Source organism: Podarcis vaucheri (genome assembly GCF_965113315.1).
Source record: "Podarcis vaucheri genome assembly, chromosome: 5".
Classification (NCBI taxonomy): Eukaryota; Metazoa; Chordata; class Lepidosauria; order Squamata; family Lacertidae; genus Podarcis; species Podarcis vaucheri.
The window spans coordinates 12,216,102-12,232,911 of record NC_138763.1 but is presented as its reverse complement, the minus strand read 5'-3'; the positions used below and the strand labels follow the sequence as shown (position 1 = coordinate 12,232,911).

Genomic DNA, 16,810 nt, shown 5'->3' with positions numbered 1-16,810 from the left:
CTATGACTCCACCTAGATCCTAGCTGTGATTGGTCAAGCTACAGGCTATATATATATATAGTGATGGGATATATAGATATATACCGTATTTTTTGCTCTAAAAGACGCATCAGACCATAAGACACACCTAATTTTTGGAGGAGGAAAACAAGAAAAAAAATATTCTGAATCCCAGAAACCAGAACAGCAAGAGGGATCTCTGCGCAGCAATCCCTCTTGCTGTTCTGGCTTCAGCGAAAGCAATGCAAAGCCTCTTCAGGGAAGGGAAAGCGCTCCTCCCCCTGCCCTGAAGAGGCTTTGCCCGGCTATCCCACAAGGCAGAACAGCAAGACGGATCGCTGCACGATCGCTGTTCTGACTTCTGGGATAGCTGCGCAGCCTGCATTTGCTCCATAAGGCGCACACACATTTCCCCTTACTTTTTAGGAGGGGGGAAATGCGTCTTATAGAGCAAAAAAATACGGAAGATATTATTAAATTTTCTAAGTTGCATTTCAAAATATTTGTTTAAACTACCTTAAAATATCAGTGACTTCCCTTCTTCTCTTTCCATGGTTCATTTTGCATACCATACATCCCTGCATATTTTACATGAACTAAACCACTCAGGAATCCATTGTTACATCCATCAAAACTTAGTTACACTGTTGAATTTATCTTAATGCTACCAGCGTTTTTAAATGAACACAATTTTCACTCATATATTCAGTAAACATTTTCCGGTCTTCTTTAAATGTACATTCTTCTTGTTCTCTTATTCTACATGTTAAATCTGCAAGCTGCACATATTCCATGAGTTTAAGTTGTCGTTCTTCTTCGGTTGGGACCTCACTCGTTTTCCATTTGGGGGCTAACAAAACACAGGCTGCCGTAGTAGCATACATAAATAGTATTTTTTGACACCTGGGAATTTCCCTCTGAATTATCCCCAACAAAAAGGACTCTGGTTTTATTTTGTTTTTTGAAAGGTACTTTTAAACATTTTTTTCAATTCATTATATATCATTTCCCAATACCCTTTTGCAAGTCCACCACATATGATAAAATGTACCCTCAACCTCATTACATCTCCAGCACTTATCTGATTTGGACTTATACATTTTAGCAAGTCTGTTCGGAATTAAATACCATCTATAAGTCATTTTCAGGTAGTTCTCCTTCAAAGAATAACATGCTGTGAATTTTAGGTCGCTGTTCCAAAGTTTTTCCCAGAGAAGCAGCGATGGGCTTTAAGCTTTCTGGCCAGGCCTCTATCATTGCACTTGCGCTTATTTGCACGAGGGCCCTTCCAAGCTGCCCTAGCCACCTGCCTGAATCTAACAGAACGAGGGAGGGGGTGCATTTATTTGACATGCACCAGAACCAGGGGCAACCCCCAAACCAGCCAGGGAGGCAGCTTGCCATAGTTTGTAGCCCCTCTGTGGGTCGTGAATGCAGCTGTTGTCAAACCAGCATCTTTTCAGAGCTGCCTCAAGTCGCCTGGCGACTTATTGTAAGAGCTTCATGGTAAGTTCCAGCACCTATTTTTCTTGGGGGAAAAGCACTGAAAAGAACGAAGTATGCTTAGATATCCCAGGTGAAGGGTGGGATAAAAATGTAACAATTTTCCATTTTTGGCTCAAACAGCAGTTCTTTCCCCATTGCTCAATACAGCGGTATTTTAACACTGGATAAAATGTGATTATTCCTTGTGTAGGGAATTGAAAGGGGTAAACGCACCTTGGGGCCTGTGTGCTATCAGGGGAAACATAGACAACAATGCCTGTCTACCAGCCATTCCCACCCACCCGCTGCTGAAGCAGCAGTGGCATTTTCTGGGACTTTGCACGCTGCACCGAGGGAGGCAGAGAAAACACTTGCCGTTTTTCATTCTTCAAAATGCCCATCGTTATTCCATTGTAGAGACAGAACGTAGATCTCGGCCTGCAAAAAAAAAGAAGAAGAAAGGTGGTTCAGAGAGGGGACCTTTTTTAAAAAAGCCTCTGCTTGCCTGACACTCTATCTCTCCATCCCACACTGGATGCAACCAAACCAGAGGTCTCAGTATAGCCAATATTAATCCACAGCATTGCTCCAGTGGCGGGTGGCAGAATCCAGAATAAGACCTTTCTTTTTGTACCAACTAAAACGGCACAAAATAGTGAGCAAGCTTTTGCATTGTGCTTCAAGCCCCAAAACCCAGCCCCCATGGAAATAAAGACAGTGGAGACAGAATTTAGTTTAAATGTTAATGGGCAATTTTTGGCCACAACTTTATTAAAATACACAGATGTGACTGGTATTGGCTTAGACATTGGTATCAAACTATAGCTGGCTCCTGCCCCACCCTGCAGGAAGCCTGGAAGGGTAAACAACCAACAGGGGGATCTCCGTCAGTGTATATTGACTGGTGCTCACCCCTGGGATTCCCGGGGGTCCTGGCATGGCCCTAGCCCCTCTCCGGGCTTCGGACGAGATCCAGACCCCCGGATTCCTTTAACGGAATACCCTATTCATTGGAGGGGCAGGTAATTGCCGCACCGCACCTCCCCACATTCCCCTAAACCAATGCCTAACCGCCAAACCTTACAACGCTGTGACGATTGCTAAGAGGTAGGCAAAAACCAAGTGGCCACAGCCAATCTGCCACATTGGAAAAAATTCCTACCTGGCCGCCATTCCAAAACAGGCGACCAACCAAAGTCCAAAGCAAGGCCAAACACGACCTAATTAACAGGTGGGCGGACGGGTGTTCGGCAGCGCGAAGAAAAAGGAGGTCCCTATGTCGCACTGCCAAATAAATACCCCCAACCCCCAACCTTGCCATGCTGCTGATTGGCTAAAGGCCATTGGCATAACTGTGGCACCACCAGCTTGGAGCAGGGCAAGCCCCGCCCACAAGCCGGTTAGGGAAGCGTTTCAGGGCCAAGCACAACATGGACCCTCTGTTAGGAGGATCCAACTTACCCTTCTCTGGGCTAGATGTTAAGAAAAACAGCTCAAGAGGCAGGCAGGGAGTGCAGAGGGGGAGGTTGGGCATGATGTAAAAACCCCAAACTCTGGAGTTTGCAACTATTTAAAGACAAGAGTGCAAAAGGATGTTATGGCAGTTTAATTAGCTTCGGTGGTGCTTGGTGCAGAATGAGATGTTCAGTTATGCAAGGATTACAGGGCTGGATAAACAACAATGGTAGTTCTCGTGTTTAGTTGTTGTTGTTGCTGCTGCTGCTGTTTTAAAAACATCTGTATTTCACACTCACACAAACACCACAGGAGCAATTGCTAGCAGAAAAACAGCTAGACGGGAAACGGTTAAATAGCAATTGTGCCATTCCTTCTGCCAAGCTTATCACCCCCCAGTACCAGGCTCCTTTAAGGGCTTTTTAATGTGTCAGATAAAAGTTACCCCTGGCTGCCTGCAATGTCTGGTTTGGCCCTTAGCTGCTATGCTACATTAGCTCTTGAAATCTCAAAGAGTTTCTGCCTGTTTTAATTCACACTTAAATCCCCCCAGCTGCTGCTTCCTCTTAATCTAATGCAGGTACAGTTAATGCTTGCTTGACTCAAGGCTGTTTTTACAGGTTATGATTGCCTCTCTAGGGCTTCCTCTCCTTTATCGTTCCCCATCCCGCCCTCTGACATACCATTGTGCAAACTGAATCCCAAATCAGTTTTGTTAATGCAACATCCCTTGATGGTAATGCTTGACTTCTTGACCTAGAATGGAATTTAAAATACTCTTGCCGAGTCCTTCAGCAAATCCGCTCTAGGCAGAGATGTTCCGTGTTCATCTCAGAGGCAAGACAAGCTCCGTACCCAAAGAAGTTCCTAGCAGCAACTAGGACACAACCATGCTGTTGTTGACTTCCAGTTTTTCTGGATGTGGTCACTCAAACTCCAGGCCTGGTGTGCCCTTGAACCATTCTCCTCCACCCATCGTGCATGTATCTTAAGTGGCTGAACTAGTAAAGCACAGAAAAGCTCAAGATACACCTTGATCTACCCACACTTAGTTGTTATCTCTGAGAAACGTAGAAAATAACAGGATATATTTATACGAATACTTCAAATTTACACGACCCCTTAAAAATTATCTGATGAAGGTGAGTACATTGAAACAGGGCCCTATCCTGGTTTCTGATCCATAATTGACTTCTAACTTCTGCTCAATGATTGAAACTAAGATCTTCACATCAAATCTATGGACTAACATGAACTTATCTCTACTCATAAACTCTTATCTCTAATACTGTAATGAATTATTGTGTTATACATATCCTTATGAGTTTGAGTTTGTAATCTCTGTTTGAGTTTGTAATCTCTATTCGAGTTTGTAATCCTTGTCAGAATACATACTTTTGAATGGATTAGTTTTTGTTACAGTTGACTATTGATTTGTGAGTAGGGACCACTCCCACTATTGAAACTTATATATATATATATATATATTAAGATAATATTTATTAGAATTTTAGAAATAATAAAAGGTTACAAAATTTAAATATAAAAAATAGAGTAGAAAAAAGAAAAAAAGGATACAAAAATACCAAAAACAAAACACACAAAAAGTGAAAAACAGTTAAGAAAAAGAAAAATCAGTATTTCATGTCTTATAGTTCATTTACTTGTTTCCTGACTTCCTCACACCTCCCCTTTTGTATTCCCGTTTAAAAATTCCTTTCAGCAAATCCTTACCCACTATCATTTATCTTTACTCAATATCTTAACCTATTATAACTATGTATTTTCAACCATTATCAATCCATATTTGCATATTCTTAATAATCTTTTTGCCAATACCACTTATTTTCCATTCCAACATCATTTTAACATTCATTAATTTTACAGTATTTCTGCAAGTAGTCTTTAAATTTCTTCCAATCCTCTTCCACCGACTCTTCTCCCTGGTCACAGATTCTGTCAGTCATTTCTGCCACACTATTGAAACTTATATTGGCCAGAGTTCTTGGTGTGCTTTTTTCTTGAACTAGTAAGGCAGCAGGTAGTTAGAGCTAGAGACCGTGGCAGGTGGAGCCACTAATTTCCAGTTTTGTCCCCATCTTCCTCCCTGTTGAGTTCTGCAGAGGCATAGGAAGAGCCTGCTGTCTCAGGCCAATGACCCACCTAGTCCAGCCCCTGTTCTCACAGTGACCAACCAGGTGCCTGTGGGAATCCATCAAGCAAGACCCAAGAACACGAGTTCTCTTCCCTCCTGTGGCATTCAGAAGCATTACTGCTTCCGACCATGAAGGCAGAGTGTAACCATCCTGGCTAGTCACCATTGATAGCCTTTCCCTCCATGATTTTGTCCTCCAATCCTCTTTTAAAGTCTTGGAAGTTGGCGAGCATCACTGCGTGAGTTCCATAATTGGGCGAATCCTTTCTTTCATCTGTCCTGAATCTTCCAACTTTCGCCTTCATTAGGCATCCATGTGTTCTAGTGCTATGTGAGAGGAATAATAATAATAAAAATTCTCTATCCACTTTCTCCATGCCGTGCAACACTGAAACTAAGGAGGAGGAATGGACTATGCAGAATTAGATAAATTAACAGGAAGGATTCGAAACCTGCGGGATCAGAGATTCTTAGAAGCCTGGAGTAAATATATGAACTATTTGAAAAGGAATTGTGATGAACAGATTACGCTAGCAGGATTGCAAGAAGTTTTGTAAGGTGAATTATCTGAAATGTTACAAGAAAGACTATGAAAAGAATTATTAGTTGAGGACAATTAAATGCAACACAGAAATTAAGAAATGCAGAATAAGTGATAAAGAACAGAAAATCATCAGAGGTGTTGACGGAAATCTAAAACATTGTATAAGATGAGAAGATATGTTGCATGACTGTTGGAACTGATATGTTAAAAAAATCAATAAAAATGTATATTTATATATATATAAAGAAACTAAGGAGGAGGAAGCTGGCTAACAGGGCGACTCCCTGTTCTGGTTGTAAGTAAGAAGGCAGGCAGGTGGGGTCTGGCTGAGGGCAGCTTGAATTTGGTGGGGCAGTGTCCCATTTGCCCAAATGGATCAGCCTTCACTGACCTTAGGAGCACAGAAACCTGCCTTATACTGAGTTCTATCTCAGTATTGTCCACACTGACTCGCAGTGGCTCTTCAAGGTTACAGTCAGGGTATTTACAGCCCTATCTGGAGATGCCATGGGTTGACCCTAGGACCTTCTGCATAGAACCATAGAAGTATCAAGTTGGATGGGACCCTGAGGATCATCTAGTCCAACCCCCTGCAAGGCAGGAATATGCAGATATGGAGGAGACAGGGATCGAACCCGCAACCTTGGCATTGTCAGCACCACGCTCTAACCAACTAAGTTTTGCATGCAAAGCAAATGCTCTACCGTTGAACTGCAGCCCTCTCCCCAGACTTCACTAAGTGTGATCATGGTATAATCATTGGTCTCTGTTCACGTCCTTTTAATTTCTAAACAAAGAACTGGATCCTAGATCAATCACACCAAATGGTTAGTCTAGCTCCCTACTAAGTTACTTACACTGCACTTTTAGGTCTCAGAATGGACTTGAGAGGCGAAGTGGTGATGCTCCCCAATGAACAAATGACTTTTAATTGTTGTTTTCTTGCTGATTCTCACTCTTTACCTGCCTCCAGAAGTCTGTTGTTATTTAATGCTGTTATTTAATGTTATTTAATGTTGTTATTTAATGAAGGACAGGCTGATCATGTTTATTTAGACGCACTGCCAAACGGTGAGCAAACTTCATCCATCATAAGCTTCCTATGAATCATGCATAAGGCTCAACTGCAAGATCTTTTTACAAGAACTTTCAGATGAAATCTGAGGACTCAGAGAGATGGTGGGCGGCAAATGATTTCCTGAAGCCAGATCCTCGTCTCTGGCTGACCTTTTTCACTTCCACCACTGTAGTTTGAGGTTCTGGTAGTAGCAACACCAGAACCTAGTGGCTGCCATTTTTCTCTCTGCCAGGAAACCAGGAGTGGGGAACCTGAGGCTCTCCAGATACTGTTGGATTCCAACTCCCATCAGCCCCAACCAGCCTGGCCAATGACCTGGGATGTTGGGAGTCGTGTCCAGCAATGCAGGTTCTCCACCACTGACGTGAGAAGAAGGTTACTGCTCTGATCATCATGCAATGTTGTTCTGAAGCCAACCAGAATGATGGAGATGCTTCCTACTTTCATTCTACTTTTAGATAGAATCCCAGGAGAAATAAATGGCTTCCACTAATCTCTGGGAGGCCATCACACCAGCAGTAAAGCACAGTATTCATGTTTTCCTGGTGTGGGTAGGAGTGGCTGCAGTGTTGTTTCTTCCCATGATGCCAAGGAATGTGAGAGACCCTGGACCACTTGGAAGTATCCCATGATGCACCTCCTCTTAGCACCAGCAGTAACTCATTATGCAAAAAGCTATTGTTTTCCATTCTGCGCCGTGTGTGTCATATACAGCACTGTTTCCATTCCGCTGCGATTCATCTTCCACTGAAAACTACGGTACAATATTCGTTTTGCTTTCTGCTTCAACGAAATTATGTAACTTACATTATTTATATAAGCTGCATAAGGGAGTCAGGCATGCTTCACGAGGGACGGCATTCCACAAATCGGAACCACCACTGAGAAGGCCCTGTCATGAGCCAAGACCTGCTGACAAGGCCTCACCTGCTGATCACAGAATTTGAGTTGGTTTTTGAGATGAATTTGAAATGGTAGATGGTGAAGGCACTCTTTTATGTACTTGGGTACCAAGCCATTGAGGGCTTTGTATGCCGGTACATACCACTGGGTCTGGTAGCTCAATGGCAGCCACTGCAGCACATTCAGAACCAGTGGCATATGGTCCCATTGGGCCACCCCTGCCTAGCAATGTTGCTGGTGACTTGTGGAAGTCTGTTGGTAGTTCACCACACCTCAACCAGAGTGATTTGTATCATCAGACTATGTGGATCCCCGGCAGAGTCTTCCAGAGATTTCCTGCTCCTTCTTCTTCCAGAGCTTCTTCCAGAGTCCCCAGTTAAGGGGGGAAACAGTTCAAAGTAACAAAGCATTTATTGTTTCCAGACAGAAGACAAAGGCAGCCACTATTATCTACTAAATACAGTTCTTCTGGTTTTTGAAGCAGAGATACATATGTGCAGAGAGATTCACTAACACTATTGCCATAATAGCTCACGCTATTGTGTAAAAACCATGGCCTCTCACAGATTCAGAGTCAAACCCTGACAGCAAACAGGGCAGGAGGGCGTGCAACAGGACAGCAGAACATGGACAAGACATCATACAATGAAAGCAATGCCCCAGAGACCAGGATCCCCATCTTTACACGTAGGCCTATTTCCTGAACCAATAAGGGGGCGAATGACTCAGCAAGTCATACGCTCAACCTCGTGGATGTTGCTATGGTAACCCAGTGCACCCGGTACCCTTATCTCAGGACATTAAGGCTTGGGGGCTCTGCTCCTCAAGACGTGAGCCCAAACAATGTGTAATTTAACCCGAGTTTTACCTCTTTTTTTCCTACTATAACAAGGTAAACAGAAACGGTGAGGTGCTCTTGCCAGTGGCAGGCAAGAATAACTGATGGTTACTTCCAGCTGTTTGGCTTGACGAGGTGCCATCTGTTCCACAGGCTGGGAATACAGCTGTGTGTGCCAAAGTAATGAAAGCAGGAATCCAGAGTCTGGGACTTAGTGTGGGTCCCTTGGGGTACCCGTTGTCACTTTCCTCCCACCTCCAAGCCATCTTGGAGCCGGTGATATTACTGACACTGCTGGGGAAAGAGTGAGACTTGTGTCCCAGAAGGTCTGCACTACCAAGCCTCCGAAGGTCAACACAAAACCTGCGCAGCCTTTTCAGTTCATTGATCACACCAATCCCAGAGGCAAGAGAAAGCACTTAGATTTCCAGCAGAGACAGAACAGTAAGAAGAATTCTGGGTGTCCTTTTCTTCTATCCCTATATATATATTTCTCCGAGTTTTGCAGCCCAAAACCCAGATTCTGGTCTAGACTCCAGCTGTTTCAACTGCTACGGTTTGCTTTTCTCTACTTTTGATTGCTAAGGGCTCGGGGAGCTGGAAAAAAAATATTGGATTTGTTTTCTTTTCAAATAATCAAACCACTTTGTTGGAATATTTACTTTGTAAGTCACAAGTGATGCCGAAGCAGGAAGTGTGAGTGATGCTTCCTGTTTTCATACTTCTGTAATATCCGAAAAGGGAGTTTGTAAATCTTCCCGGGGGGGGAGCGACATGTGCCTCCATGCACAATTCTTGACTGATTGGTCAAAGCTAAGTAAATACGGATCCATTCTTTGAGGAAAGCCATATTTGTATTTTAAATGTATGGGTGTATATACATATTCACAAGCATTTGGTTTGGCCAGGGATGCATACTGTCTCTTATCTCATTTGTTTTTCTCCCCCTCCGACAGTGCTCATATATACCCAAGTGTGGCAAGAACTTTGAAGAGTCTCTGTCCCTCGTGAATGTCGTCATGGAGAACTTCAGAAAGTACCAGCACTTCTCCTGTTACTATGACCCCGAAGGCATTCAAAAGAATGTATTGCTAACCAAACTCTACAGCTCCAACGTGCTGTTCCACTCCCTCTTTTGGCCAACTTGTATGATGATAGGAGGGCTTGCTATCGTTGCCATGGTCAAGTTGACCCAGTATCTGTCCCTCCTCTGTGAAAGGATCCAAAGGATCAACAGATAGAAGCAGCCGGCTCACTTCCGGGATGGATTGACAGCTGAAATACTGTTGTTGTTGTTTTTTCATTCTTCACCAAAGAACCTTAAGTTTGTAATGCGTACGTCTGTTCTAAGTTCCTTATATTTTTTATGAAGTAGAGCAATAATGAAAAAAGGCTGTTCTATATGCAAACGTGATGCTGTTATTATGCAGGTGATGGGAGAAGGAATCGCCATTTGCGTTGGCCGTCTACATAATCTTGGTTTATGCCGCAAAATTGGTACTTCTTTCTTTTCTCTTTTCCCTTTTCTTTCTTTCTCCTTTCTTTTTCTACAGCCAAAATAGGGCTCAGTGTGACCCATTTGCCAAGCCTTGTTGATGAAACACATCACCATTTCGTTGCAAACCCATTCTGGAGGGATGTATTACATTGCTGCGTGGGTGTCCATGCGAACCGTTTAAGTTCCACTTAAGGCTGTGGAGGGAGAAGGCGTGGGGAGTACAAGGAAATTTGGAGGACGATGAGAGAGGGTTGATTTGTCTGGCTGAACTAAGATGGATTCAGAAATGTATCTCCAGCTGCCTCCTAAACCAAGGTCAAAGGGCAGCCACACAATAGTAGGAAGTCAGGGTGTGCATTCTTCACATCCAGGCCCCTACCCAGAGAACGCTAATCAAACTTCACCACCGCTAAAATCTTTAGGACATTTTAGCCATGGTTGATTTTCTTGGGATGTGAGCAGTACTTAGCTTCTTCTGGATTGCAGGGAGAGGGGGGGACTCTCAAAGTTCTGGATCAGAGCGATTTTCTTCATGTTGGCTTCATGCTCAGGGTTAAGCTTTCCCTTCCAATGTTTTAGACATTTATTTGCAATATCTTGGACTCACAGATCATTATCTTACCAAAGCTACAGCCAAAAAAGCAAACCCCACAAATCGCATTAATTCACCACGCCCGTCGACTCCATTCATCTCCGACTCCAACCTGAGCCCTGTTGGCAGAGATGGGACCAGAAAACACTTTCCGTTCAAGTTTCTGCTCTGTATTTTTTTTCCTTGTATTTGCTACCATATCACTGTAAAGAAGAACTAAAACAAAAAACAAAAATACAACACATAGTCAGCTATTTTTTCATTTTTTACTTCCAACTATTTTAGATTTTTTTACTGTATATTTAAAAGAAAAAGAAAAAAAAGAATACTAGACAAGAGGACAAAAACATATATTAAAACTAGTGGTGTATTGTAATACGAATATGTTATATTTTATTATTTCTTTTATTAACTGAAAGTGAGAAGTGCCCTTCTTGTATTTCGTAATGTCCAAACCTGGATATGCCTGTCACTAAGAAGAGCAGCGTCAGGGGCGGGGGGAGTCTTAGAGGCCGTTCACAGTGGCATTTTCACTCAGATAAAACTTAGGTCACATCTACACCATAAACTTAAAGCTCTCTTATACAACTTTAACAGTCAAGGAGAATCCTGGGGACTGTTGTTTGTTAAGGGTGCTGAGAACTGTAGGTCTATGAGGTCAGTGCCCATAGCAGACTACAGCTCCCATGATTCTTTGCGGGATTTGAAGTGGCATAAGAATGTGGTTGTGACCATTCTTGCAAAACATCCTTCAATTTGAGAGGCTAGTAAAGAGAATGGGTAGCATACAATCTTATTCCTAGAGAAGTGGGCTTTTTTAACCAGTACACAGCAAAATAAAAATTCAAGAGCATATTGGGCAGGGAGGGGATGAAATTCACACTATTTACTGAATTGCGGTAAGGCTGCAGAACCAGGAACATGCATAAATCATAGCTGCTTCCAGATGACCTATTTATTATGCATTCTGATTTTCTTGGAGGGGTTAGACAACATTGTGTCAAGGCAAATGGCACCCCCCCACTTTCTGCTGCATTTTCCCATCACTTTACTTATCGCAAAAAATCTGATGTTTGGGGGAAGCGCAAGATCTCCAGACAAAGTTTGATTACGCAGCCTGAATTTGCCAGCATACGATTGAATTCCCCCCGAAAAGAGGGTCCATCTGGAAGCACCCTATGTACGTGCTCTGAGGTATGCATTACCACTAGGGAACACTAAGTGGCCGCCTAAGGAGACACTTTGCAAGTGCTAGTAGCAGGTCTTGTTTCTGTTGTTCTAAGCTCCGCTTTGGTACAAGCGCTTGAAAAGAAAAGGTGGTACATTTGGTGGTACATAGAACCAGAGAATAGCCACACAGCAGGCAAAAGGTCCAAGCCACCATATGAAGGTGGAGAGAGTGGTAGGTGGAGTGGGTCAGAGTAAAGCATGAGTAAAGCGTGAGTAAAATGTGAGTAGGTGACAACTCATCAGATATTGGGAGGAGTGGAAGTCACAAAATGGAAGAGAAAAAAGAGGAATATCAGTCCGGGGCAGTTTTGAGAGTCAATGTTGAAGCCCAACATGCCATAGGGATAAATGGGGAAGGTGAGCAAGGCAAGACTTGCAATGAATTTTTCCACCCGCTCTCTGTGGGATTACAAATAGTATTCACAACTTTTGTTAGATTATACTCAAAAGACAATCTTGTCAGGTTCAGGTCATGGAACGCCTAAAAGGCAGAATGTGAGGTATTCACCAATCATCCCCTAAAATTACCATAGAACTTTTTTAAAGGAACTATTTATATGTGTATTGGAAGCAAAGGTTAACCTTCTTTTTTTTTTTTTTTGCCAAAAGGAGAAAGCACATTTTTTCTGTCCAGCTCGTCCATTCTCCGCGTACTTCTCCCCCCTCCTCTGACACCACTCCAATAATGTAATGTTGGGGGGGAACTTTATGGTGTTACAAGACTTCATGAACTATTCAAGTGTCGTCTGAGCTGTACAATTGAAGTCTGCAGCAGTGAAATTAATCTTTGATCTTGTAATCCATAATGCAGCTTTTTTTCTCAGGCAAATAAATTCCTGGGGTGTGTAATCAGGACTTCAAAACTGTGTGATTTGGTACAAAAATTATTCAATTAAACCTTTGAGATTTCAATATGCTTGGCAATCAGAAATGGCCTCTTTTTTTCTTCCTTCCCCATGCCCCCCCCAAAAACCCCATTTGGTAGGATCTATGTCAGGGGTCAGCAAACCTTTTCAGCAGGGGGCCGGTCCACTGTCCCTCAGACCTTGTGGAAGGCTTGACTATGTTTTAGGGAGAGAGAAAAATGAACAAATTCTTATGCCCCACAGATAACCCAGAGATGCATTTGAAATAAAATCACACATTCTACTCATGTAAAAACACAGTGATTCCCGGACCGTCCGTGAGCCGGGTTTAGAAGATGATTGGGCCTGATCCAGCCCCCGGGCCTTTGTTTGCCTACCCATGTTCTATGTTCCCAGCGAAATCCCAGCAAAATTCAGCCTACGATTAGCCTCTCTTACTGTCTTTCATACATACCTGGGGAAATTCGAGCCAAAGTCTTCTAAGTAATTGGTACTGCCATCCTATGCAGTCTTGTGCAACAATCTGTGAGCAAGACTCATTGAACCCAGTCACATCTTCTAAACCCAAACCATATACCCAGAGTGTAGGGTTGCCATACGTCCAGAATTCAGCCCTCGCAAACGGTGTCTGGGTGGAAATTGTGGAAATCCGGACATATGGCAGCCCATGTCGGCAATGTAGATTTTGGCGAATTTCATTAAAGGTAGCTCAAAAACCCATAGCTCAGCAACTTTTGTGTTCAGGTTTTCACTTATCGAAATATGGCAACCCTACCAGAGTTCGTAAGAGTGCAGTCGCATCCCCCAGCCCAACCAAGGGATTGTCTTCCATGAACATGGTTTTAACAGTAAGTGACTGTGGAGGCCAATTCTGGATCCACATGTCCTTCCACAGTGGGGAAATTGGTTTCCGGGCAGGAGTTGATCACGATGAGGGTTTGCCAAGCGTGCCTTCCTCTTAGCACGTTTCTCCCTTTTGTCCTGAGTTCGAGTGTCTTCAAAGCCCATGACGCCTTTGGTAAAGGCTGTTCTCCAACTGGAGTGCTCGAAGGCCAGTGTTTCCCAGTTGTTGGTGTTTATACTACATTTTTTAATAGATTTGCCTTGAGAGAGTCTTTAAACCTCTTTTGTTGACCACCAGCATTATGCTTTCCATTTTTAAGCTTTAAGTTTTTAAGCTTTAAATGTAGAGTGCAGATGGAGCAGAATTTCAGCCTCAGATATCAGTTTCTCTAAATAAAATAACACAACCTCACACACCTTTATTTGCAAGCAAGATGCTGCAGTCCTATTGACTGTTTTGTTTATCCTTCCCTGAATCTTCTAGAACAGAAGTCGGGGCTTGAGGCCTGGGTGGCCAAATTCAGCCCTCCAGAATGCTGTCTGGCCCTTAGAACTGGCCCCAGGCCACATATGTCACTAGCCATGATTTGCCCTCCATGTGTTGATGAAATCTGTCCTTAAATTCTGATGATGCTTCTTATTGACCTGGTTGGAGATCAGAGAGATGGGTGGGTGACACCTAGTGCGTCGAGGTTAAATTTACACTCGTTGCTCCACCCACTTCTGCCAATCCCATGTGGCCCTCACAAGGTGACCCTGAAGGTAATGTGGCCCTTGGGCTGGAAAAGCTTCCATGCCCATTCTAGAAAGAGCTTTGGAATTGCAATTTGGAGACATGTTCAAAATTTCACACTGCCAGGTCTCCACCCAAGGGACGCCAACATGGGGAAGGTGAACATTGTCATGTGAATCCATCCTCGTTTGTTTTTGCTGACAGCAGTTGGCCTACAGGTGGGGTCCTTTACAGTGGTACCTCGGGTTAAGTACTTAAATCATTCTGGAGGTCCGTTCTTAACCTGAAACTGTTCTTAACCTGAAGCACCACTTTAGCTAATGGGGCCTTCTGCTGCCACTGCGCCGCCAGAGCCCGATTTCTGTTCTCATCCTGAAGCAAAGTTCTTAACCTGAAGCACCATTTCTAGGTTAGCGGAGTCTGTAACCTGAAGCGTATGTAACCTGAAGCGTATGTAACCCGAGGTACTTCTGTATTTGTGTTTCTCATAGCAGAACAACACATAAGTGATATTTTGAGCATCATTTGCTCACAACATGGGAGCAAAGAGCACGGCCATCGCTAGCAGTCCTACAGCTGATATTGTACACTCTTTCCCCGATGTCCGCTATGTGCCTTTGCACATAGCACTGAATGCACAAAAGATTCATCAGGAAGCATTGAGGTTAACCCTGCGCCCCCCGACACAAATGTTTGTGCTCAGGGAGCAGCATGCGACATTCAGAGCGACATTCAGAGCAGGCCTACTCCTTGCTCCCGGTGTTGACATACACAAGAGCAAATAGCACCCAAACAGGGCTAGAATATTCCAGAAAAGCATTTGTGTTCAGGTTTGGCTTGCAAGCCCTTCTGGTTTTTATTTACTCTTCCCTCCATCTCTGTTTATGGACAATAATTAAAGGCTCACTACATTTCTGTCATGGGTGACCAGCTTGGGGGACAGAAAAGTTAACTGAACTGTTCAAGGCCACCGGTTCTGGTGGAGACAGGATTGCAGAGCTTCTGACCTCTGATTGCTTTTCCTGGGAGCCGAGAGCTTTGTCCAAGTAATCTCTGAGAAGTGTGGAAAAGCAACAAAGGGGCACAAAAATAGAGAACAGCAACCAAGTCGGAAAAAATAGCCCAACTTATTTTCTGGGCATAAGTATTGCCTTCTCCCCGAGGTGCCAAATCTTCCTTAAAACTCAACAGAATTCTGAATGCTCTCCCTGCTGTCAGGACCGGCAGGGGAATTTAACTGTTCCAGTTCTCCGGCTGGTAATTCACTTTAAATTATTGTTTTACCTCACTCAATCCAATTACTTCACGTTATTTCGCTGCCCCACCGTTCTCTGTGCTAATGTCAACAAAATGATTACCGGCTGCAATGGCGTCAAGATGTTTCACCCACAGGAGCGCCGGTAAAAATGTTTATGGCCTGACATATTGAAAACAGCATTTGATGTGTAAATGTCGAGGATAATCAGCTCTCCTGTCACTAACAAACAAAATGTGGGAAATATGCAGCCTCTAAAATGTCATCCATGGGACTTTGAAAGCTGCCTTCGCGCCTGCCACGTAAATCCTCAAGCAAATGGACTGTGTTTTTTTGTCAATCATCTCCCGGAGGGTCGCATCTGATGAGAGCTATTTGCCAGTTGTTGCTCTTACATAATGGATCTCAGAAATTTGAATAAGGATCTCAGCACTCAACCGCCTCCCCCCACCTCACCATCCCATGTGCTGGAGCTTCTGAAATCGCAGGCTGGTGGGTAGATTCTGAAAAGGCCTTTGTGGCTCTCATTGAAAACAGCCCCCTGAACATGTCTTTTTATTTTAAAAAAAAATTATTATTAATTTTATTAGTATTCTCCACACAACAAAAACAACAAAAAATAACAATACACAAAAACAACCATACAAAAAAAGACAAATCCAAATCTTCCAAATTAATAATACAAACACTAATAAAGAAAAACAAACACTGACTTCCTTTTTTTATAAATATTTATTAAAGTTTTCACAATATTACATAATGAAAAAGAAAAAATAGAAAGTAAAAAACAGTTAAAAACAATTCCATCTTTTTGTCACTTATCTTTCATTTGCTTGTTTCCCCGACCTCATACCTCCCTTTTTTGTATTCCAGTTCAATTTATTAGTTCAGCAATTCCTTCCCTCCTTATTTTATCCTGTTCAGGAACAAACACTGACTTCCCCCAATCCCACAGCACCTCCTTTACCTCTCATTGTGTCTTCCTGTTTTCCTTATCATCTCTATCCTAGCATCTAGATATAAATCCCTCTTTCTTAGCCCTTCACTTCACAAGGTTATTCCAGACTCAGCCAGGTTTCTGTCCTCAAACCTTGGCTTTTAAGGTATTCATTTAGGCACTCCCATTCCTTTTTCACTTCACTCCCTGCTCATGTCTTTCTGTCTAGAGGAACTCCTTCACCAGTCTGGTGCCCTTCAAATGTTTGCGACTACAGCTCCCATAAACACCAGACAGTGCTGGCTGGGACAGATGGAAGTTGTAGTACAAAACAACTAGAGGGTACCAGGTTGATGAAGGCTGTAATTAGACATGGGGAAGAAATTTAATTCCGTTCA

General features: G+C 43.1%; 1 protein-coding gene across 8 annotated transcripts in view; it reads left to right on the top strand.

The window, feature by feature from the left end:
- The window catches only part of KCNMB2 (potassium calcium-activated channel subfamily M regulatory beta subunit 2), a 314,437-nt gene extending 301,743 nt beyond the window's left edge, over positions 1 to 12,694 (top strand). For all 8 annotated transcript variants that reach the window (XM_082224607.1, XM_082224609.1, XM_082224606.1 and 5 more), the window contains exon 5: positions 9,415 to 12,694. In XM_082224607.1, the coding sequence (XP_082080733.1) occupies positions 9,415 to 9,699 (285 nt within the window). In that variant the 3' untranslated portion in view covers positions 9,700 to 12,694. The remainder of the gene's footprint in view (positions 1 to 9,414) is intronic.
- Positions 12,695 to 16,810: the final 4,116 nt, after the last annotated feature.